Raw genomic sequence first — 24,352 nt, forward strand, 5'->3', positions numbered from 1 at the left:
TGTTCTAAAATTCAGCCAACAGAAGCTTCCATCTCCATTAGAAGTGCTTCTGCAAGAGTAAAGCATCTGATACCTGGTGATATGTCCCGTAACACAGCAACCAACAATGTGTACAACAAATGTGGGATGAATTTTGTGATGAAGAGAAATAAAAATTGGGCTCATTCATGAAATGGGCAGAATTTACCTTATGGTGTCATCATCATTGTGATAATTGTTATCTGAGGAAAGCTTTCAGTTGTACCTTGCACAAAAGAAAAGCCAATTTGATAAAAATGTTAAGCTTTTTGTAAAAAGCAAAGGAAAAAATACGAGGCTTTGTGGCCAACACCAAAATGGACATATTTTCCTATAAAAAAGTTAATGATTTTTGAAAAGAACTTCCTCGCACAACACATTTTTCATTTTAAAACTTGTTCTAGTATAAGAGGGTCCGGGAAGGGAAAATCATATTATCATTTTTAACAGATTTTAGCAGGCTCTACCCAAAGCTAAACTGAGGAGCTAATTTCCTCTCATTACTGCAGCCTTGTCAGCTCTACAGGGGCCTTCTTTTATTCCAGGAGATTCTCCTTGCTATTATTTTCCCAAATTTCCACTTGAAACCATTCTTTTGTGTTGAAAGCACCCAAGAGCAGCCATGGTTGTTGACTGCAGAAGAGAAGTGGGAGCCAAGGAGACAAGATCTGGGAGCTGAGGAATGAGAGAGAAACAACTGACATGGGTCTATGGGAGCTGGACTCCTGTGCTCATCAGCTCCAGCCCAAACACCAACTGGTGTTCCCTTTCACAGCTTCTTCCCAAGATTTCCTCATGGGAACAGCTTCCTAGCTTGAGAGGAGCAGAAATGCAATGATTCTTCGCATGGGATTGGAGGTGAACTTTACACCATAATCAGGCAGCTCTGTTGATCTTTGCAATGTGCTCTGAGGCTGTGCTGCTGCTCTCTGGGTGATACCCTGCTGGGCAGGATTGTTTGATTGTTCAAAGTTGCCCAATATTTACTGATTTCAACATGGTTCTGCTGCAGGGAATGGCAGAGAGGAGAGCAGGACTTTATTCCTGCATCAGCCAGTGATATTGGGCAGGTTGTTTGGGTTCTATCCTTTCTCCCATCAAGATTTCTCTATTTTTTTTCTCCTTTTTTTTTTTTTTAAGTAATTTTAGCTGCTGCGTCACGGACACCCCAGTTCTCACCCAGCCCTATGAAGTGCTGAGAGCTCACATGGTCTCACTGGAGCCAGAAGCAATTCCTGCTTTGAGTATCAGGGTCCAAGGCTCTGAATTTTGAACAACCAGCCCTAAGGGAGCAGTATCAAAGATACAGGCCCCCATCTTTCTTCTTCCTAATGCTCCTAAATATGTTTACATCTCCAGATAAAAGTCTTCACCAGCGGAGAGGACAGCTCATTAATGATTGCTTTATTCATTTAATAGCTTAACAAAATTACCCTTTCTGTGACCTCCTCTGCAAGTCAGGAGTGCCTTTCACATGCAGCTTTGCCTGATTTAGAGTTCTGATGCAAACGCCTCCAGATAAGAAGTCTGCAAACAAACGATCTGCTGATAACGTGTCACCGTGTGGCTTCACCCACCGCTGTCCATCACCAGCCCACCACTCCTGCTCTGCCAACATGTGGCTTTGTGGGGCCACAGTGACCTGGATAAAGTATTTAGCAACCCTGGGAGAAAGGAGCTGGGATGTGTTTTATGGCCTCATGACCCTGGATCACTCAGCTCGGACCCACAGGTGCGTGCACTGGCGTGGGGAGGGCAGAACTGCAAGGGTTGGAACCCACCATGGCTGGGACAGGCTTGGGAACTGGCTCTGTGGGTGCTCTCTAAACTCTGGTGGCACCAACTGACAGCCTCAGCCACTGCAGACGTGGCTACCTTGAGATAGGCTGAATTAAAAGCTGTCTGCTCTTCAAAGTTCAATCTTTCAAACTCTGGGCATCCTTTCATGTAGTGCTGCAATCATCCAACACCAGGCAATTCCCTTAACCCCTACCTTATCAAGTCATTGCCAGAAAAAGGGTTCACCCTCTCTTTGAAGCAGCAAACAGCTCCTTGGATCTCTAAAATGATACAAAGCCAGAGCAGAATATTACAAAGCTGTTCAGAAACTTTCCACAGAAACCATGCCTAGCAGACATCCAAGGGCAAAAGTTTCCATCACCTGTTAACAGGATACTTCCACCATTATTTTTAACAGAGGACAGTTGGTACTCAGTAGTTTTCCATCACTTTTTCCAGAGCAGAAGAGATGAGCAGACAAGAGCAAAGAGCAGCCTTATGATGTTGCTGGAGAGGTTATTTGCATGCAAAGCTGCCTTGTTCTGTCCCCCCAGATTCCAGTCAAGGTTTTGGCCTGGAAACCAGTATTTCAGGAGGAACTGCATTGCTAAAAGATGAGCTGCTATGGAAGACTCCCTGATTTTTGATGAGTTATTTTTAAGGTAGCATCTGATGTATCAACCCGTGAGGTCATAGCTTGGAGCTAAATTCCCTTAATTACAGCCTTCCCATTAAAATTAGGATATGAAGCAATAAAAGAGGCATTGGCTGCATCCCTGCTTTATTGTTATCAGTCTCAACTTGCCCTTGACTAAGCACAGAAGGCTCCATGCCAACCCTACCTGGCTCTTTACTCCCATATTGCTGTACACAGCCTTGCTAAATCCTTGAAATGCAATTCCTGTGACTTCGTGATTTCATAGCCTGCACCCCCCGCAGTCCCTGTGCCAGGAAGAAGGAAATACGTGACACACTCGGATCCATGGCTGATTTCAAAATCTGACTGAAGCTTCTCCCCCCTCAGTGGTGGCACCCAGGCACGCTCCCTCCCCAGGGTCTGGTAGAGCCAGCTCACACTGCAGTGTCCCCTCCTTTTGGGGACATTTTGCTCATCATGTCTCTCTTCCCAAGACTTAGAATGTCTTCTCTTGGAGGTCTCACCCCTTGTCAAATCTGGCAGAAGTGGCCCAGAGACTCAAATTTATCTTTGGGGATGAAAAGGAGTACATAAACATAGATGTATGTGGTCACATCAGCTTTTCCTTTAGGAAATCAAGCTGACAGGGCAAGGTAAAGATGTGGCCCAAAGTGCCTTTTCTTTTGCCTGCACCATGCTGTGGCAGTAATGCGTGAAGCTGCACCATGACCAAAAAGATTATTTTAACCCCAGATCCCTTCCATAAAAATTTGTTGCCTCCTTCACATCTCTTTGTGCAGAGTGAGCACAGATGTCAACAACACTCATCTGAAAAAGCTTGGAAATTATTTTGGACACAGTTTAACTGCCAATAACCACACCACAATTAGGCTTCCCTGGCTACAAGCAAGATCTCAGGGTGTTGGAAAAGGTCCAGCAAAGGGGAGAGCCCCAAACACCAGAGTGAACAGGCAGAGCAGCCTGTGAGGGGACAGGGGACATGAACTCCTCCAGCCAGCACTGCAAACACAGCAAATACTTGTCCCACTTCACCATCACACTGGTTTTCTACCCAGCCCTGTACTCACACATTGCATGAATAGCTCCTAACCAGCACCAGCCAGTAAATTTACACAACAGAGGCCAAATCCCACCATCATTGTCTTGCCCAGGGTCCTGTCCCTTTTGCTTGCATAATAAATGACAGCAGCAGCAGTTGCTCCAGGAACACTGATAAATTAGCACAAGTTTCATTTCCTACTTCAAAACCTGCTGCCATATGATTTGGATTGATTATCAAGTGCCCTGTCATAAAGGGGAGGACGTGGGATTTGGCTGGCACAGTCTCTCCCAGCCATTGACCCACAGGACTGTGATGGATGAACAGACTTGATTAAAATCAAATGACTCACAAAGCACTTGAGCATTACATTTCTCTTTGCTGGAGAAAACAGTTGCTCAGAGATAGGATCAGGCTCTGAATGAAGGCGTCATGAGGTGTTAGCAGTGCTGCAGCCGGATGGTCTGAGGGCAACCCTCTAGTAACAGGCAATTTATTTTAGGGGGGGAAAAAGGCAATTTTTCAGACATGTTCAGGTCCTGCAAACTTTATATCTTTATATTGCCTTATGACAGGGACCCTTTCTACCTATAAATGTGGGCTTGCTGAAGCAAAGTTCTTGTTTCACTATTGGTTTTATTTACCTCTGTTGACCTACAGCAGAACCGGGCAATGAAAGGACTTTCTATCAGCAATAGATTTCTGTGTACACACAGCCACTGAGCACAAATGCAGCCAGGGAGGTCGGCAAAGGAGGATGGGGATGAAGGCAGAACAAGGGAGGTCAGCAGAGAGGATGGGGATGAAGGCAAAACTGGTGTTCCACACACTCTGAAGCATTCACACACCAGAATCAGCAAGGGAGGCTTCGGCTGCCCTGGGAGGGGGAGTTGATGGAGATTCCTGTTCTCCAGTCTGAACAAACCAAGCGACCTCAGTTGCTCTTCACATGGCCTCTCCTCCAGACCCTTCACAATCTTCGTGGCCCTCCTTTGGATGTTCCCTAACAACTTTGTATCCTTCATATATTGTTCAGCCCAAAAGGCTGAAAAATACCTCTAAGCTCGAGTCCAGCTATTAACCTGACATTGCCACCAACATTTCTCTCGTTTACCTTTAATTTCTATTTCCACCACACCTGTGTTCAGCCCCCGGCTTTGCACAACGCCTGAGCCCACACCAACCCCGCACCTGGGCTCACACACCTCCGAGCCACCTCCAGCTGCCCCAGCGCCTTCTCCAGTCCCCGCAACGAGGAAAACACCCTCCAGAGGAGAAACCCGGCGGCAGGAGCCTGGTCCCGGCTCTGTGCCAAGGGACAGAACCTCCCAGAGATGCCACCGCACCGACCGGGCAGGCGGGGACGGGGATGGGGACAAGGAGATTGGGGAGAGGGGCTGGGAGGATGGGGACAAGGGCTGGGGACGCGGGGCTGGCCCAGGGAACCGTGCCAGGCTCCGCAGGGCGCTGCGAGCGCTCCCAGCCCGGCGAGGGGCCGGGCCGGGCCGGGCCGGGGGCGGAGCGGGGCGGGCTCAGGTGTGCCCGGCCCTGCCCTCGGCCCGGGATGCGCCGAGCGCCCGGAGAACGAAGGCAATGGAGCCGCTGGAGACCAACAGCAGCTGCAGCAACGGTGGGTGCAGCCCCGGGGCAGCGGGACCAGCCCAGCTCGGCCCCGTTCGGAGCGCCGGGACCGGGACAGGACCGGGCTGGGTCCGGGTCCATGTCCGGGACGGCGCGGCCGCTCCGGCTCCGAACCCGCCGCACCCCTCGGCATCATCCCCCCGGCTTTGGGGCTGTCCTCTGTCACTGCTCTGCTTTGGGTTCTTTCCTGGCTTCGGGGGGGTTCTTCTCCTTTTTTCTTTTTTTTTTTTTTTGAGGTCGTATAGGAATGGGGAAACTCGAGCAGCCGGCACCACGCTCTGCCAGCTCTAGAGTGCACGGAGAAGGCAGGAGTTGGGGTTTTTTTCCTTTAAGGATTACTTAATCCAGTCGGTAATCACCTCATCCCGCTGCCTTATGCTTGTTACCTTGTGGAGATTTTCACCCAGCCGAGGAGGCAAGTTTCCCCCGTATTGCCCAGAAAATATTTCCACGATCAAAAATGTTTTACCTAGTAGGAAAAAAAGTATTATTAGGGAACCCTTGGAAACTCACCTAGAAAGTCACTGCTGTTTTTTCTTTTAGAAAAACGTTTATAGCTAGATCCAAAACCTCAGCTGTATGTGCCGGGGCCAGGGATTGCAGCTGCTTAAGGTCTAAGCCAGGCTCCTGGTTCAGGAAAAATGTGGGGCCCATGCCCAGGCTCCTGACACTGCTGGGAGCAGTTTAGCCATTCCACACTCCTGCCTGCAGAGACACAAACACTTGCTCTCTAATTCCTGTATGAGTTCAGGGAAAAAAAAATGAAGTCTTTTACTACAAAGAGACTTTTGTACTCCACCTGGCTGCTCTGTTCCTCATGGTCACAGTCACACCATCTTTACTACACTTGGAGTAAAGATTGCGATAGAAAGATGTGCTGGGTGTGGTAGGAGTGCCAGGGGAGGAAGAAACTCAGCAATTTCCCACCCCCACACACCAACACACCTTGGCCAGAGCCACAGGGCTGCAGTGCTTTTGGTGTTAACAGCAGAACCCTGCCTGCTCTCAGTCCTTCCACTCTGGCAGGACTGGGTTTGCACTAGGAGCTCTCAGGGAACCTGCAAATAGGTAGAATAAAACCATTGAACAGTAGAGGAAATGAATTGTCCAAGATTAATCTGATGTCTTATGACACAGCTCAGCACACAGAGTAGGAACAGATGCAGTTACAGTGTTGGCATCACTCCACATTAAACCCAAAGTTACAGCTGCAGATGAGCTGGCAGGTGTGAGGATTAGCTGGCTGGAAAGCACCAAAGTCTTTGGATCAACAAGGTTAAGTGTTGATAAGGCCTAGTTCAACTCTATAACATTGGGATTTGGTGGAGAGACTCTGGCTTATATATTTAGAAATTCAAATTATTTTTAGAGGTCCTTGTGGCCTGCCAGCTTGGTATGTAACTCATTCAGTGTCAAAGAGATGCTTGAACTGCAGGCCATAAATCTGTCAGACAACCCCCTGCCATTTCCACGTGTGAGTAAAGAAGTGTCCTGAGCTTTGGGTGTTGTTAGGGTGACAGCATGGGTGGCTGTGCAGGGGAACACCTGGATGAGCCTAGGGGAGCAGGGACACTGTTGACAGTCATGTCAGTAATTTGCTGTTTTATCTCCAAGGGTCTCTGATCACCCTTTCGTGCCTTTCCCACCGGGTTGTGTGCCAAGTGATCAGCAGTGCTGTCCCAGCTGACTCTGTGCTGGAGAATGGGACTTCAGACAGCTCCTGGATAACTCGGCTGGAAAACAATTATGGATTCTACATCGGCCTGGGGCTGGCTGTCTTCTCCAGCTTCCTCGTCGGGAGCAGCGTCATCCTCAAGAAAAAAGGACTGCTAAGGCTGGTGGAGAAGGGAGGCACCAGGGCAGGTAAGGCTTTCGTGGGGGCAGGAGGGGGAGGGACCACCTGTTCCTAGGACTACACACACAGCCCAAATTTCAGCACTCCTGAGGCAAGGGGACACCTCTGGGTACAGTCAGTCTTCCATCAGCAATGCAAATAGCATCCTTTTGTGGGTGCATCTTTGTGTGTGAGAGCCAGACAGCAGTGCTATGTGGGAGCTGAGGAGCTAATTTACAGGCCTGGCATTGAAAGGAGCTAATTTACAGAGCCCTGCACTGGAGGAGCTCAGCTATAAGCAACGTTCCCCTGCCTGGCACCACAAATAGCAAGGGGGGGTCCTGTGAGATCAGCCGTGTCCCTGCAGCAGAGCAGTGCCCATCGCTCAGGAAGGTGAGGCCAGGAGCAAGCAGAGTGCTCAAGGCTCTTTGAAAAGGGTCCCTTTGCAGCTCCCAGCCATGCCCCAGCCCCGAGCAGAGCAGCACAGCCCTGACCCCACTCTTGCTCTCAGTGAAGCACCAGGCAGCTTTGCCACCAGGCCACCGAGACGAGGACGCAGCCCTGCGTGCTCGGATTGCAGAGTGTGTGAGTGCAGGACAGACAGGCTCTGTGGGAGCTCTGTGGCTGCAGAAGGGATCCTTTGGAGCTCTGTTGCACAACAACCTGCAGATAACTTTCCTCTAGCACCAGGCTCTCAGGGTGAGGCGTGTGTTTATGTGTACACACACATATATATATGTATGGTGGAGCAGCACTGCCTAGAGCAGAATTGCACTGTGGAATTGGACACATCCCATCAGCATTGCAAACATGCTCCAGCAGCAGGGTAACTCCTACCTGGCAGCTGACCTACTTGCATAACTGCAAAACAGAGCAATGATAATTAAAATACTGCTGCTTCCCAGTTCTGGCCTGGGAACAGTTCTTAAATAATCTTTTGGAGGAAGTAAATATCACCATCCCCATTGTACCCTGTGCCCATATGGGGACACAGAGGCATGGAATGATGAAGTGACTGTCCAGAGACAGCCAGCAAAGCTGCCAACAGCAGCTGAGCCACTGGGCAGTCTCAGGTCTATCTCCATCCTCTGTCACTGGGCTGGCCACATGCAGCTGCTGAACATAGATGGGTTTGCTTTTTGACATTATACTTGTACAATGAAATGTCAGTAGTGCTTCAACTGTTGATGTCTCTCTCCTCCTTCCCTCCGTGAACTCTTCCCACAGCAGAGCCAAGCAAGTAAAACAAGAGCAAACCCCTCCCTATTTTTCAGAATGTTTAACATTCTGAAAGGAATTAGAGATTAATGACAGAAAATTGCAGCTGACAGAAAGAGTTCTTGGGAAAAACCCCGACCAAGCAAAAAGACCCTAAAACAAATAAACCGGCAATTTCTGAGGAATACCAGAGCATAACATTTGAACTTCAGCATTTATGGAGTTGTTGAGGAACCAGAAGAGGCTGAACTCTAGCAAAAGATTTTTCCCTGTGTCCTGAAGTCTTCCTGATCAACTCTTCATTGCCCCTTGTCCTATCTTGCCCTGTAATATCGCAGTCCCAGTGTGTCACCCCTGCTATGTGAGCACATCACTTTTCTCCAAGGCAGGTCAAACACTGCTGGTACTGACAGCTCCAGCTGGGTCAGATTTATCCAAACCAGGGCACTCCCTGACCCAGCAAAACCAGGGCTCACCGTGTCAGCAGGCTCAAACTCCTCATGTTCAACAGCCTGTGGGTAAGGACCAGAGCTGGATTAGCTCCCAACACAGTCCATTCTTCCCTGTTCTTTGTCACACTCTTCCCCTTGCAATTTATCCCTCTTCAAAGGGACATTCTCATCTCTTGCTCTGAAGAACATGGTTGTTAACCCCTGCATGTGCTTTTCTTCCCCAGGAGATGGAGGCCATGGCTACCTGAAGGACTGGCTCTGGTGGGCTGGCTTGTTAACCAGTAAGTAGGAGCTGTTTCCCTGGGCTTGCAGCTTTTCCAGGCTCTGTCCCTGTGAATGAGGTGTGGAACAAACTGACTATGGTGCTTAAAGCCTGTTTTCTGCTGAGTTCCCCGTCCTCAGCAGAGGTTCCTCAGGGAGAGGAGAGGCAGTGATCCCTGCAGGATCTCCCTCTCCATCCTCCTGCAGGACTGGCAGGACCTGCTAGCTCAGTTTTACCTGATCAAAAGCATGAAAAGCCAGGTTTTAATAGGGCAGCTGGCAGGTCTGCCTGTGTACCAGGCACAGGGCAAACAGCCTCCCCTGAGTGCCTGGGGAACATTTCCTGCTGCAGCACAGGGAGATAACAAAGAGGTGTTGGTAGCACCTCCTTCCTTGAAAAAAACTTGCTTTCCCTTAAAACAAGACTTAAAACCTTAATTTCCTGCTTGTGTCTCCTAAAATTGGACTCAAAGCTTTGCAGTATCTCCTAAAACTGGGCTCAAAGCTGCACGGAGAGCAGCAGATTTTACAACAGGCTGTTTCAGAGCCCTCTTTGCTGCCTCTCACTCACCCTGGCAGCTGCAGCTCAAGGTGCCCCAACCTGGCTCTGTCCTCGCTGCTCAGGGACAGGGACAGCCCAGCCAGAGGGGACACCACAGCCCCAAGGACAGGCCTGGAGGGGACAAGGAGCCTCCCAGCCCTGGGGCTCCCCCAGCCACCCCCTCCCTGGCTGGGCTGGGGGTTCCTGAGCCCTGACCTGGCCAAGCCCTGGCACCCCCAGCCCTTCCCGTGGAGGGATTCCCTTCTCCAGGGGAGCCTCTTTTACTTTGAAATAGATTTTCACCCACTGTCTGTCCCTGTTTAGCAGCAGGATAAAACCCCCAGCATAAAACCCACTCTCCAAGTGACATCTTGCTGGTTTGCAAGCCCCCAAGAGAAAGTGCAGAAAGTGCTCTGTAACTCACTGGTATTTATTTTTCTTGTGTTTGTTTAGTGGGTGGAGGGGAAGCTGCCAACTTTGCTGCCTATGCCTTTGCTCCTGCGACTATTGTCACGCCTCTGGGGGCTCTGAGCGTGCTCATAAGGTGATTTTTGTGTCTATAAATTGAAATTTGCCTCTTTTTTTTTCTTGTTTGCCTGTTTGACTTGTAAAAATAGACTTGAAGGGATACTAATATGATTTATTCTGCCCAGAGTAAAAAAAAAAGTCTCAGTGTTTTCTAAACAATACTTTAACAGTTGTTGTCCTTTTTGAGGGATCACTTGGGAACCATTGAATTAAGCACCTTGCCCTTCTGGAAATGCTGGATGTGTAGAGCAACCACATACACTGCAGGTTAAATTATTGCAAATATCTGCATTACTTCATTCCTTATCCCAGCTGTTTACCCACTCAGGATTGGTGGGGTTTAAATGTTTGTTTGTTTTGTTTCATTTTGTTTTTGTAATCAAGAGTACTAAAAATTTAAAAGGGTCAAAAATACCAGGCTTGTTTTCAAACTGCCTTTCACCTGCCTTTTATTTTATAAGCTTTTAGGATCCTCTCATGTTGTAGGGTTTCATATTTCTGGCTGTTCCCAAAAGGGCTGAAACCCTATTTAATTTCTTTATTTTTAAATAGGAGATTCCTACCAAAATACATTAAGCTACTTAAGGTTTTATGGAAAGACTGTATAGTAAAATGCATAAGCCAACTGAGAGTTAGGACTGCTCTGGTGTCTTGCCCCAGATTTTTTTGGACAATGACTAGATATTTTTGTAGCTAAATCTGTAGCCCCAATACTTTTGGAGTTCCTCTGTTTATCTTTCTAAGAGTTTTGATGATTTAGTTAAAATTGACATAGCTTTTTTGTTGTTAGGTTCAGATTTTTTCTCTGTTAAACTGGCCCTTGAAGTAATTTTCTTGAGCACTAAAATCTTCATCATGCTCAGCAGCTCCTGAATGATTCTGCCAACCCTGAAAAAATATTTCTGAGGACGTGCTAAAACATTCAGCATTTCTGCACCTTGCTGACACAGGAGCTGTGATCCACAGGTCACACCTGCAGGTTCAGCTGTGACTGTGTATTAACCCACTGGAATCCAACTAATTGACACCAAAATTGGGTCCTTGTATCACATGGAAGCATTCTTAACTTTCCTAGAGCTGCTGCTCCTTCTTTAAAGTAGTGCAGAGCACCGGCTGATGTTTTTCTGTCCGGCTGATGTTTTTCTGTCCCGTGCAGTGCCATTCTGTCCTCATACTTGCTTGGAGAACGGCTCAACCTGCTGGGAAAGCTGGGCTGCCTGCTGAGCCTGGTGGGCAGCACTGTGATGGTCATACACGCCCCAGAGGACGAGGAGGTCACCACTCTGGAGGAAATGACTTCCAAGCTGAAGGAGCCGGGTACGCAAGCCGCAAGCACGGAAAGCCGTGCCTTCCCTCTCGGGTCCGGGCACTGCAAACCCCATGCCCACTGCTGGAGTTCTGAGTTCCTCTCTCCCTGCTGCAGGTTTCCTGGCTTATGCTGCAATCCTCCTGGCTCTCTGCTTCCTCCTGATCTTCTACCTCGCCCCCCGTTTTGGCCAGAGCAACATCCTCATCTACCTCGCCATCTGCTCCGTTATCGGCGCCTTCTCCGTGTCCTCCGTCAAGGGCTTGGGAATTGCCATCAAGGGCTTCTTTGCTGGCCAGCCTGTGCTGCAGAACCCACTGACCTGGATCCTGGTCATCACGCTGGTGGCATCCATCACCACACAGATCAACTACCTCAACAAGTCTCTGGACATTTTCAATACCTCTCTGGTGTTCCCCATCTACTACGTGCTGTTCACCACCATCGTCATCACCACTTCCATCATCCTCTTTAAGGAGTGGGTCACCATGACTGTGATTGACATCATTGGGACAGTCTGTGGCTTCCTCACCATCATTTTGGGGGTGTTTTTACTGCATGCTTTCAAAGACATGGACGTCAGTTTTGGGAATTTACCCCAAGTCCTTCAGAACGAACAGCCGGCGCCGGTCACCAGAGATGACAAGAACATCCTGATAGAGGTGGACAACTCCAGCATTGCCCCAGAGGACAAACCCAAAGTATTCATGCTCTGCACTTAGGGTGTTACATGCAGGGGACTGGAGGTTGGGTGGGTGATGTCAATATTCCAAGTGCCAGGGGAAAATTTCAAAAAGGAAAAGCAGAAAATAAAGCAAACAGTGTATTTTCCAAAGTCAAGTCTTTCTCTGGGCTTTTGGACAGGATCTCTGTCATGGTGTGGGAGCAAGGGGTGTGTTTAATCCTCTCTGGGCCCTAATACATGCAGCCACTGGAAACAAAAATCCTCTAGAAATATGATAGTGCTGTAACAAAGCTCCTCTCTGGGGCCCCTTCCCTCTCTTATTCTTGGCAGGGCCGATGTTTACCCTTCACTCCTTCCCCCGGGTGGCCATTGATGTCTTTGTTTCCAGGCCTTGATGGATCATTGATTAGTGGTTTTTGTCTTTTTTTGTTTCTTTTCTAGACACTTGCATGAACTCTAAAATACACACCAGCATCTGGAGAGGAGGTGAGGACAAGGACTGAACGGTGCCACTCAGACTCTGCTCACCCATGTTTAATCACTTGCTCTGCAAATAAGGGGAAAGGTATATTGGTGAATATGGGCAAAACGTGGTGAATTTTGCAAAAGCTGCTCACTCAGGCTCAGGGGCAGGACTCAAGCCATGAAGTGTTTTCACAGAGAGAGCTTTTTCAGCTTTTCTTTTTTTGCAAGATGCAGGAGTTTCCCTGAAGCAGTGGTAATTATTTTTATGGGAGTTTCATTTGTTTGGGTTTTGGCTTTTTTTTCTCCAGAGCAGCTCTGGTGCCCAGGCCTTGGTGAAGTTGCTGGGACTGACCCAGACCCCACCTGAGGAAGGGCAATCCCTAATCCCTCCTCAGGCTGGGGAGCTCTGGCAGGGTAAATCCCATGTCAAAAGAAAATCTACCACTGTCTCCAAGACTTCTTGTGATGATTTTTTTCAGTCTGAATGACCAAGTGGCTGTAAATATAAAGTATTTTTTTGACTCAGGAAATATCTTGACCCCCAAATTCTTTGACCCCATGAGATGTCCTCTGAGATGCTCACCTGATTATACCTGGGTGTGAGCATCACTGAGTAAATATATTGTGGGGCTTTGGGAGAGAGGACAATCCAATCTCCTATTTTAATAACATTTCAGTGCTATCTTTTTGGAATGTGGAAAGGGAAATAAAAGGTTTTTTCAAAATAAACAAAATGTTGCAGGTGGATCTGAAATTTTTTCATTATTTCATGTTACAAGTGTAGCCCAAAGGATTAAGAGGCTGAGGGACAGCTGAGAACAACAGAAAGAGCATCTGGAGCAGAATAAAACTGCAGCGACCTCCTTTGGTGGCAGAAAATAATCCAAGTCACTCACTCCAGCTTCGGTTTTGGCATCCTAATCAGTGTGATGCTTGGTGCATTTTATTTTAGAAAATGGCTGTAAATGGGACTCATCTTTTTTCACTCTAGAAGTGCATTTCATTAAAGCATCCCCGGAGAAATGCCGTGTAGAAAATGAAGATTTGAACTGAGGTAATGAAATAATAGACAGTGAAAGAGTATTTGTTAATGACAACCAACAAATTTTATTAAAACTAGGCAAAAGGCACAATAAATTGCATTCTTCAAGTATTTGCATAGATGCATAGAGAGCATTGTTGTAAACCATTAACATGTGGGCATAGGAGAAAGTGAGATGTATTTGTTATAAGTTCTCCCAAGTAATATTATCTTTCAAAGAATCAGGTTTAACATCTTTTATTCTTCCTGCAGTTCCCCTGCTCTCAATCACTCAACTTGCACACATCTGAATATTTAAAAGGACTTACTAAAACTCCCTTTTGGAGATTTTTGTGATATTCCAGCAATAAAGTTTTCTATTAGAGTTTGGGCATGTCCAGTTGTTCTCTGAGCACTGTGTGTCCGGGGGCATTTTTTGAAACCTTGAACCCATGCTCACATGAAAAGCAGTGAAAATTAGTGACTTTTAGTGACCATTGCTGAAGATCAGGGGTTGGAGCAGAAGTGCTGCTGCCCTCAGTGAGGGCTCAGCTATGAGATCAAGTTCTTGTGGTTGAATCATCAATTACAGTATATGTCCAGTCCTGCTGCACTGTGAGCAGCCAAACCTGGCATTACATACCAAGGAACAAATTTGGGGGTTGTTTGAATACACATTTTTATATGTAATATACCCAACTATTGAAAAAGACAAAGATTAGAGAGCTGTTGTCTTTTACTTGCCCTCCCTTATTTCAGAAAGAAGTTTTTTAGATTGGTTTGTTTTCCAGGCACATAGAAGGTAAGAAAAGGTCTCAGATTAGTAAGATGAGGAACAATCTGTGAGAATTTCAAGACACACCATGTGAACTGTTTCCTTGTGGAGAAAGAGGTAGTAAAGTTGTGAAAACTATTGTGACTTAAGTCATCCTACAGATACACTACTACATATAACTACAAATTTAATGAGTTCTTGGGGTTTATCTGGGATTTCTTTAATGAGTAGATCTTAGGGAAAGAGAACCAGCAAACAAGACTCATTTTCTTTATGCCAATAATACAGTTTCTCACGTGTGGAGCAGCAGTCATGCTCTTTGAGGATTTGTCCATAATAAATCAGACAGAAGAGAACTGTTGTAACTGCAGCTCCAGATTTCCCTGTGTTCTCCTAGGAAATAATTTCTAGGAAAAAAAAAATCTGGCATAACAGAAGGTCTTATTTTAAAATCCTGAGGAAAAAAAAAAAAACCCACATACAAAAGCCAAACTATTATGAGAAGAAAAAACTAAATTCATAAGGGAGGGTCCTCAGGGTCAGAACCAGCTGCTTAAAGTGCACACAGCTCTCTCCATCCATGGCCTGGAGAAGAAACCTGGAGTGAGAGAGCTGCCCTACAAAAGCACCATGTGTTGTGTTAATAGTTCAGCTGTTTCACCACCTGGGCATTTTCCAGGTAGGTTTCTCAGTGGTTTGGGGAGCAGGCAGCCCATGCTGAGTTACAGCTCAGCACAGACATGCAGGAACACTCCTGCTGCACAGCTGCCTGAGCTTCCTGCTGGCCTTCTGCTCTGCATCTGGGCCAGAGCTGCCCATCGTACCTTGAGTGTGTCCCTATCACCTGGACTGGAGCTCGTGGGCTGTGCTGGAGCTGATTTTGGGATCTACAGCACCAGGGCAAGACAAGCGAGTGCTGGAGGGCAGAAGGGTCACAGTGTTCCTGTTAAAGAGGGTTTGTGGGGAAAATAACGAAATAAAAAATAATCCCCTCTGCTAGAGCTGACCAAAATCCACAGTGGCCCCACAAATTCTATTTCCACGGTTGGCTCCCTGCTGGGGCCCCTCTTGGCACCTCCTGTAAACAGAGAATAAACTGAAGAACGTTATCAGCAGCTGCTCTCCCCAGAGGCAGTGGGTTCTGTATAGCACCAATCTGCTCCTGCAGCTGCCTGGGGGGCTGAGGAAGCCAACAGGGCTCACATGAAAGCCCATCAAGGCCAGCACCTGCACTCACAGCTTGTTCTCCCTGGTAATACTTAAATAACTGATTAAAAACACGTGGAAACCCCCATCGCCCCATCCCTGCACGGGATATTGCACAACAACATTTAAATACCGTACAAACGAGTCATCCCTACGTGGAAAAGGCAGAGAGGGTCCAGGTGAGCCTGGAGTGTACCTGGGGCACCCCTGCCATGCCTGGGGAGGCACAGAGGGAGCAGGGCTGGGGCAGGAGGAGAGGAACTGAGACACTGTCCGTGGCAGTGAGGGTGTCAGAGCGTTTTTGGGTGATGAGGGCCAGAGCCAGCCAGGAACAGGCTGCCTCAGGAATGCCCACGGCAGCCTGGCTGTCCCACGTGCAAGCTGCTCACTGCTCCAGCTCTCCAGGCACCAGCACCCTGGGTGGGATGGGAAAAGGGGAAAGAAGAGGAGTGAGCACTGCTGGAAGAACAAGCACCATCCTCGCCCTCTCCTGGAGCTGAGGTTAGGCTGCCTGCATTCACAACCCAGTGCATCCCATGGGAATGCATCTCACACGAGGAAATTCCTGCAGTTTCTCCATTTTCCAGTGTACTGCAGGCTGGAGACATGTAACTGTGCTGTGTGGAGATGTTTTGTGTTGAAGGGCCCAGTTTGCAGAGCACTGAACTCAGTGCCCAGAAGTCCCTTATTAAGTCCTGTATTCAGGATGATTTTTGTTAAACTCCCTGCAGGGAAAGATTCTCCTTAGCCATTGCTAGAGAGGCTGGAAAGAATTTTTGTTCTTTACTGGGATTTTCAAGTCTTGTGTGAATCTTCCTGCTTTGCTGCTCCTCACTAACACTTCTGGGTCCCACAGCCCCTGACCCCACTGCTCTGCCCCACTCCCACAAATGCCTTGCCTGAGGAAGTGCTCAGGGCTGTGGAGGAATGAATTCACTGCTTTGCTCAACTCCCTGAATTCTTAATAAGAAACAGGTAAAAACAGAGACCCCTGCAATGAAGGTGACCAACCCACAGCCCCTCTGTGTCCACCCACCCACCTGGGCTGTGCACTAAGGTGTTCTGCAGGCTGAAATTCCCCTCAGAGTGTTTTTATTCCCCAGGGGTGAATTCCCACCCCCCCTCCCAGTGCCTACCTCTGCCCCAGGCTGGAGGTGCCCAGGGGCTCTGCTGTGCCCAGGGGGCAGTGGGACAGCAGGGCTGCTGCCCTGCCAGCCTCTGCTCCTGGATGGGATGGGATTTGCTGGCAGAGCCCTCTGGGGTGGCCGGGGCCTTGAAATGTCCTGCAGAAGAAAGAAATAGTTTTGAATTTAAGCCTTAACTTTGGGAAGAAATAGGTGACCTGTGCTCCAGAGCCTTTTTAATTAGTCACTTTAACTGATGCACTTCATGGCTGGAAGCAAGTTCCACACACATACACTCAGTGTTTGTCTGCTACACAATGCCTGTAAACACTATGTATGTGCATGTTCTTGTGTCCATACAAACACACACAGACCCACAAGCAGTTATTATTTGTTTGTGCACACAGCTGTCCCTAATAGGATGCTCAGAGCATTCTATTTTCTATTCATCTAATGAATTTCAGTGGAAAGCATGTCCCAGGGGGAGAAATTACCCCCACAAGAGCCAATTGCCTGTTGTTGCTCAGGGTCTGTGCTAAGCTGCTGCCTTACAGGTGTTGATTTAACAAACACAGCTGCACTCATGACTTGGAGGGTACCCAAAACCCCTGCAGTCTCCTCAGACTATGCATAAATGCAAGGCTTGATGGCTTGGGGATCTACTGCTCTCCAAGGATCTTGCCCTGTGACTCCAGGAAGGACAAGGCAGACTAAATTCCACTGCCTGCCAGATCTGAAGAGCTCCTATAGGAATAGCAAGAGAGCAAATCTGGCAGATGCTGCAAACATCCAGGAAGGCCAATGCAACTAGCAAAAAGTGACATTAATTATTTCCCCTTTGTCTTCCCTAACTCATGGCTAATCACCAACCCAGAAACAGCCAGGTTTCTTGTGGAAATCCTAGGAAAAGTGTTCCATCCCATAAGGCTGACTGAGATAAAGAGACTGGATGTGTTGGGGAGGGAACACAAAGGAGATCATGGGGAACTTGTCAACAAGCAGCTGGGAAGGATACCTATTCCTTATTGACAGCACTCAGCTTCCTGCTTTTGTTTTAGTTTTCTTTCCTGCTGAAGTGCCAGCTGTTCACAGGAACAATGGACTAGAAACAAACCCCATTCCCTAAGATTTTGCTCAACAGGGTTTGTTTTCCTCCATGTCCTTCAGAAAGAGACTGCCTGGGAGCCACCCTCCTGCTACCTTTGCTTCTTTGAGGGCCCCAATATAATAATATTATTTTGCAAAATGGGTTGAAGTCAGTTGGAGTGATTTACCATCTTTCCAATAAGAATGTGGGGTCCACAGTAAGTTTAGAGCTGCCAGCAAAATAAATAAATATTTCCTTTTAAACTTCAGAATAACCCCATGGAGAGGAAGCTCACATAAGATGGGGTCAGTTTGGGTCAAGACTAACAGCTCCCCCAGGGTGAGAGGCCTCACCAGAACAAACCTGCCATCAAGCAGCATCTACAGGACAGCAGCACGATTCCATACCTGAGAGGTTGGAGGTTTGGGAGCAGGAGGTGCTGGCCTGCTCGGGGGTGTCCTCCGGGGAATGTCCTTGGGAAGCGCTGGCCCCACGGGGGGGCTGCCAGGGAAGGGGGGCGGCTGCTGCCTGCTCATCTGGAGCCCTGGAGCTGGCTGAGAAGGAGGCTTGGGGGGGATTTCAGGGAAGCCAATCACCTGTGCAGAAAAACCACAAATCCTCATGTATTTCCTCTTCAAACCACCCTTTGTACCCGCTGCGACACTTCTGAGGATCTACGTGAGGTCTCTGAGGCACAGAGTGGAAAATATTGCCTGCAGCACCAGGATGTGAGTGTGTAACACCAGGATGTGTGTGTGTGTGTGTAACACCAGTATATGTGTGTGTGTTGATTAGATGGACTGGGATAACTCAGGATCACGAGGCAGAAATGGAAATCAAGAGATCAGAGCAGTCCAGGCATCAGTGTGACACTTGCAAATAAACCCAGGGTTTGCCATTTCTCTGGTTTTGAGATGGGGGGTGTGACAAAAGAGAATCCAGCAGGAGAGACAAGCAGCCACACAAGCCTGGTCAAATCCCAGCTCCTGCCTTGGAGGAAATCGCCAGGAACAGGAGCTACACTCAGCTACCACTGACTTTCAGCCAGGGGTGATGCCTGTCTCCTTTTCCCATCCTTTGATAAAAACACTCCCCAATTCCAGGGAAATCCCATCCCACACCTTGGGGCAGCTGCATCTCTGCCCTGCAGGTGGAAGGACCCTGTCCCTACCTTCCTCTGCTGCTGGGGGGTTCTCAGCTTGAAGGCAGGGTTTGCATGCCCAGTTCCAGAGGTGTCACTGACAATGAGAGAAAGAAAAAGAAGGGTGTTAATGTCTTGATATGTTTTCTCCTTTATTTTCCTGTATTTACTATTTTATCTTCACTGGAGTGAAAAAATGAGAAGCCAATAGTGACTATACCAACAAATCAATTTAGTGACATCCCTCACAGCATTTGCAATTCTGTCCTGGCAGGAGGGGGGCCAAGGAGACAAGGCACAGCACTGACAGCTTACCTGAACTGAGGTGTCTTCTTTAGAGAACAGATGCTAAATTTACTCCAGCATTTCAGATAATAGAATGAGAACAAGATTCCTGTGACAATGAGAATGGGAGCCAGGATCACCAGAGCTATCACCACTGCTGAAGAGCCTGAGAACAAGAAAATGGAGTTTGTTAAATGGAAAACTCTCTGCTCCCAACCAACTCAAGTCCTTCTGAAGTGACCCCACAGCAGAGCTGGTCCCTCTCACCTTCAGGCAGAGGGGGACCACTGTCCAAGCTGCCTCCTGTCCCCTCCTTGTTGCAGAACGGGGGGGCCCAGCCCTGGTCACAGTGGCAGTTCTTGTTGTTGTTGCACACCTGGAGTGGGAAGATTCAGAGATTCAAGTGGAAGCTCTAAGAAACTGCAAGTGAAAACAAACTATGCCCTTGCTGAATTAAACACTACAGGAGACACTCCAGCGGGAGCTGAGTGCCTGGAAACTCTTTTCTTCAGGGAGTGGAAGCAATTTGGGATAAACTGCCCTAAATGTTACTTTTTGCTATGTTTTTTTCTTCAGTATGTGTAATACTTTTTATTCAATCTAAACTGGGCCCAGGATATTTTTCTTTAAGATTACTCTTTGTTTTTCATTTATTGCAATTCATATCCCTCCATCAGACCTCTTTAAATCCCATGTCAAAGGGACAGTCATGGGCCAGAAAATGCATCGAACAGGAAAGAAATATGCAAATTGATAGCCAAGAAGCCAAAGTCCATTGCAAACCTAAGGAAGGTATCACAACTGAGCTGAACAAGCAGCCACAGAAGAATTGAAATCCATCCTGCTTCAGCCTGGAATGGAGATGAAGAAGAAGACACTTACTCCATGCCCATGGCACTTCTTGCTACAGCTCTCGGAATCAAAGATGATGGACATGTTCTGGCAGCGCCCCTCAAAGCAAACCTGCACAGAAAGCATCCAAAAGTTCAGTGTTAGCTCTCTGGGCTATCTACCATGCCCCTGCCTTGTGCTATCTTGTGGCTTGTGACTTGGAAATACAACTAATTAACTCCCTGGGCAGAGTGACAGCAAATGAAGTTAACCTGGTTCCCAAGCAAACAGTTAACCACTACCCCAAATCCCAGTCCCTGGGAATCAGAGAGAAGTGGGAGCTCTGCTGGCCACAGCCTGGCCATGCCCACGGGGCAAGTCCCTGAAGGAGCTCTCACATGGCCTTGCTCTGTGTCTCATCTTTAAGCAAGATAACTTCAACCAATTAGCAAATCCCAGATTTAGCTCTGGCCCTGAACTTCATCTGGCAGAGACATAAAGCCTTTGGTGTGTGCCCTTCTCCAAAACCTCTAAGGAATTATTTCTCTAACAAATACAGAAATCTCCCAGAAGAGCCTTAGACATAAAAAATTAATAGCTTGACGACCACAAAGCACATTCTGGGTGGAAAAGTGATTCTCTGAGCCTCCCCCAAGCCACTCCAGGCAGGACTGTACCTACATGATGGCTCCCACACTTTGTCCCTGTCAACACCAGGCCAGGGTCCAGCATCTCCTTCTCCTCGCTGTCGGATCTGTAGACGTGGGTGCCCCGGCAGCGCTGCGTGTTCACCGTGGTGTCGATGGGCACCGCGTTGGGCTGCAGGGGTTTGAAAGCTGAGCTCTGGCACTGGATCTTCCCACATTTAGCATCTCTGATGTCAAAGGAAAGGCTAAAGTCATTATTCCTGGCTTGCTGAATGTTTTGCAGACATGAGCTCTAAATGTAAATTAAAGCAGCAGTGCTGAGTCATTGTTAAACGAGGGATTCAGCTGCACCCCCGAAAAGAGCATTCAGAGCAAACAGCATCCAGCCTAATCCCTGGAGGAAGTGTTTGCTCCAAGAGCTCTGCCTAGATTTCTTTTAGAGCCAATGGAGAGAAATATCAGTGATGAGATCATGAACCCCCCCAAGAATTATCTGATGGATACTGATGGTACCACCCCACAGTCCCCACGGATGGGGGATGTCCCCATGGATGGCAAAATCAGAATTAAGACTAAGAAATTTTGACTTGATTAGAAAGCTCCATTTATCTTATGGATTTTAAAAATCCCCCCTCTCCTGTTGCTTTGGAAGAATACCAACTAGATGCTTGAAAATGGTGAGCTGAAAGCTTCAGCTGTAAAGGCTCCAAGTCCCACAAGGATGCAGCTGGTTTCCCAGGAGGCAGAGGGAGGGAGTGAACCGATGCATGGATCAGTTTTATCTCCTGGCCCATAATTTTATAGCATCTAAAAACATCTTCTCCAGTGAGCAACCCTGGGCTGCCCCCCTGCTTTGTACCTCATGTCACACTTCCTGTAATTCCCGTAGATGTCCTTCCCACAGTTCCCGTAGATGTCTCCAGCAGCGTTGACCTTCTCAAAGCAGGCATCAGGTGCTGGCTGTGCCCCTGCATGGGAGAGACTCAAGTGGCTACTTCACCTCACCCCATGCCAAACCCACTCACTTGTCTTTTTTCTGGAGTGGTTGGAGCACGGGAAATTTTTTGCTGCCTCCTCCACATGAGTAAGGCAGGAGAAAAGGCTCCTCCGACTCTGCTGCTGACAGCACGTATGGAAGGCACTCCTGCCTTGCTCAGGGTGAGGAGCAGCAGGAGCAGAGCATTTGCTGGTTCAAAGGGCAGCAGGTTGTGCTGCAGGCAGTGTCCTTACCAGGCCCCCAGAGCTGCACACACTGGTCCCTGTAGGTGAGGCACATGCCACTGTAGCAGTAAGCCCTTCCTCCATCACAGGCAGCCCCATCCATCTGGTAGGAGTTGGGGGGGCAGAACGGGGACTCGCCAGTGCAAAATTCTGGGAGGTCACAGAGCCCTGACCTCTTCCTGCAGGGAGTTCCTGGGGACATCAGCTAAAGAGAGACAGTGGGAAAAACCCAGAATTATTGCTTGGCTCCTCTGTGGTTTCATGTCTGTGGATAAGGCAGAATCTTGTGTGTGTCACTTTGTCCTCCTTGTCTAAGGGTTTTTGAGGTCAGCAGTGACTCGTGCCTCTGGAACTTCATTAGCTGGGTGAACTGTGCAGAATGCAATTAATGACTGGATCCCTTCCCCAGACAGTGATGAGATCATGCATGCTGCCAGACCTCATGGGGACACTGATCCATCTCACTCTACCCTAGGGTAGGATCCAATTTACCTGAACCATTTCTGACAGATGTTTGTGTAATCTGTTCTCAAAACCCTCCCTGGTCTGGGAACTTTGTTTCTGTCATTTCTGCTGGAGACATTTTCCTGATGCATAACTTATGTCTCCCTTGCTTATGAGTTTGCTCAGTTCATTCTGCTCTTGTCCACCACACATGTGGAGAACAAAGGACATTCAGTCACATCTGGGAGGTTGCTCCAAGTGAGTCCAGGTGGATTTCTGGAAATTGTTTTCCCCATGCTCAGGATAAGTCAGTAAGAGCATGCAGTCAATGTGCAAACATAAAGATGAGCTTAAGAGAAATGTTTGCCCATGTTTTTGAGTTAATTTGTTGTCAAATTTGAGATCTTTGGCTCCAAAACCAGAAACACATTTTAACCAGTCACTATAAGGAAAGCTGAGATTTAAAATGATACTTTTTGCCAGCAGCTCTTCAGCAAACACCAGAGCTAAAGGGATTCAGCTGCACCCCAGAAAAGAGTGTTCAGAGCAAACACAGCATCCAGCCTTAATCCCTGGAGGAAGTGTTTGCTCCAAGAGCTCTGTCTGGATTTCTTCTAGAGCCAATGGAGAGAAATATCAGCTCTGATTTATGCCTCAGTGTTTAAGAGAGGCAGTGTGACTTCACTCCAGCAGCATTCACAGCTCATCTCAAGATATCACAAGAGCCAATTCAATCAGTCAGAAGAAAGGACCCCACTAGTTTGATTACACTCATGGCTGTTGCACCCAAAGAAAAATCAAACCAGGAAAGGATTTAAACTCCATATTTGGCTCTGTTTTCTCCCCTTCCCCCTCTAGTTTCCAGCCTCACACTTGCCCCCCCGTTCCTCCCTTTCCTCTCAGGAGAACCCAGAGACCCCACCTTGCACTGATGGCAGCAGCTGCCATGGGCACATTCAGCACCAGGCTTCAGGGAGCAGGTCCTGGGGTCACAGCAGGGGTTCCTGCAGTCCTGGAAGACAGAGAGGAGCAGCAGAGTCCCCAGGGCAGATCTGAGCTGGCACTGATGCGCTCTCACTCACCGTGGATCACACACAAAGCAAAGCCCTCCCTTCCAGGGTGTCTGAGGGTACCCAGCACGAGCTGAGAGCCAGCACTGCACAACCCCCTCTGATGGGACACAGCTGCTTGTGCTCATCACACCTGGAGAGGCTGGGCTGCTGGTTCCAGCTCCCTGCTCTCTGGTGAGGCAAAGGATGGATTTGCAGAAGTGAGGGGCAGTGCTGAGAGAAGCCCCATCCTTAAGAGGAGTGGAGCCATACATAAAGTGAATTTATATATCAAACTGCAACATCTGGAAGAATTTTTTCACTGAAAGGGTTGTTAAACATTGGGATGGGCTGCCCAGGGAGGTGGTGGAGTCACTGTCCCTGGAGGTGTTCAGGAAATGACTGGAAGTGGCACTCAGCCCAAGGTGGTGATGGGTCACAGGTTGGACTTGATGATCTTGGAAGTCTCTTCCAACCTAAATGAATCTGTGATTCTGTGACCTAAAATCACCTTTTCATCTCCTTTTTAAATGAAGTTTTAATCACATCAGTTCAGCCCTGGACCACACCATCCCTGAGTTCTGGGGGGATTGTACCACACATTATGAAATCAGGTGTAATATTTTAGAACCTTGATTCACATTTACACACAGGGAAGATATTTTTGTCTCCTGCACAAAGAAAAGCCGATTAGAGATCACAAAACTGGATTTGAAAAATACATTAAAAAAAAAAAGCATCCCACCGAACCCCAAATGGTTGGATCTGGATCTTACCTCCACCTCTCCACAGTCACACTCCTCCCCCTCTTCCAAGTAGCCATTTCCACATTTCCCTCCACCATACATTCTTTTGGTGTCTGGCATGTTGGAGAGACACATCCCTCCACCAGAATGCAGATACTTCTCCAGCTCTTGTCTGTTGCACTGGTTGAACACTTTGGGGAATGGGTGCCTGAGCAGAGACAGGGTAAAAAACGTGAAGCCAGGTCTGGGCAATGGTTTAGAGAAGCAAAAAGGAGCACATGCAAATCCTGACAAGTGCCAAAGGACACAGGTCCCTCCCTGAAATTCCTGGAGCTGTGCTAAAGCAGGTT

General features: G+C 48.0%; 2 protein-coding genes across 2 annotated transcripts in view; one reads left to right on the forward strand and one right to left on the reverse strand.

Annotated features, from left to right (window-relative positions):
* Positions 1–5,087: 5,087 nt before the first annotated feature.
* NIPAL4 (NIPA like domain containing 4) lies at positions 5,088–11,997 on the forward strand (the record flags this gene model as incomplete). The annotated part of the gene is made up of 6 exons (XM_084215770.1): positions 5,088–5,124; positions 6,750–6,998; positions 8,864–8,920; positions 9,895–9,985; positions 11,126–11,286; positions 11,393–11,997. 6 exons carry the CDS (start codon positions 5,088–5,090, stop codon positions 11,995–11,997), a joined length of 1,200 nt encoding a protein of 399 aa, XP_084071896.1.
* Positions 11,998–15,582: 3,585 nt separating this feature from the next.
* The window catches only part of ADAM19 (ADAM metallopeptidase domain 19), a 29,564-nt gene continuing 20,794 nt past the window's right edge, over positions 15,583–24,352 (reverse strand). Inside the window, exons 12-23 of the mRNA XM_084215833.1 lie at positions 24,033–24,210; positions 23,130–23,219; positions 21,773–21,968; positions 21,402–21,510; positions 20,577–20,769; positions 19,947–20,027; positions 19,332–19,440; positions 19,095–19,230; positions 18,810–18,876; positions 18,046–18,234; positions 16,564–16,710; positions 15,583–15,843 (exon numbers count right to left, since the gene is read on the reverse strand). Of these exons, the coding sequence (XP_084071959.1) occupies positions 15,769–15,843; positions 16,564–16,710; positions 18,046–18,234; positions 18,810–18,876; positions 19,095–19,230; positions 19,332–19,440; positions 19,947–20,027; positions 20,577–20,769; positions 21,402–21,510; positions 21,773–21,968; positions 23,130–23,219; positions 24,033–24,210 (1,570 nt within the window). The 3' untranslated portion in view covers positions 15,583–15,768. The remainder of the gene's footprint in view (positions 15,844–16,563; positions 16,711–18,045; positions 18,235–18,809; positions 18,877–19,094; positions 19,231–19,331; positions 19,441–19,946; positions 20,028–20,576; positions 20,770–21,401; positions 21,511–21,772; positions 21,969–23,129; positions 23,220–24,032; positions 24,211–24,352) is intronic.

This window comes from Fringilla coelebs (genome assembly GCF_963513975.1).
Source record: "Fringilla coelebs genome assembly, chromosome: 15".
In the NCBI taxonomy this organism is placed as follows: Eukaryota; Metazoa; Chordata; class Aves; order Passeriformes; family Fringillidae; genus Fringilla; species Fringilla coelebs.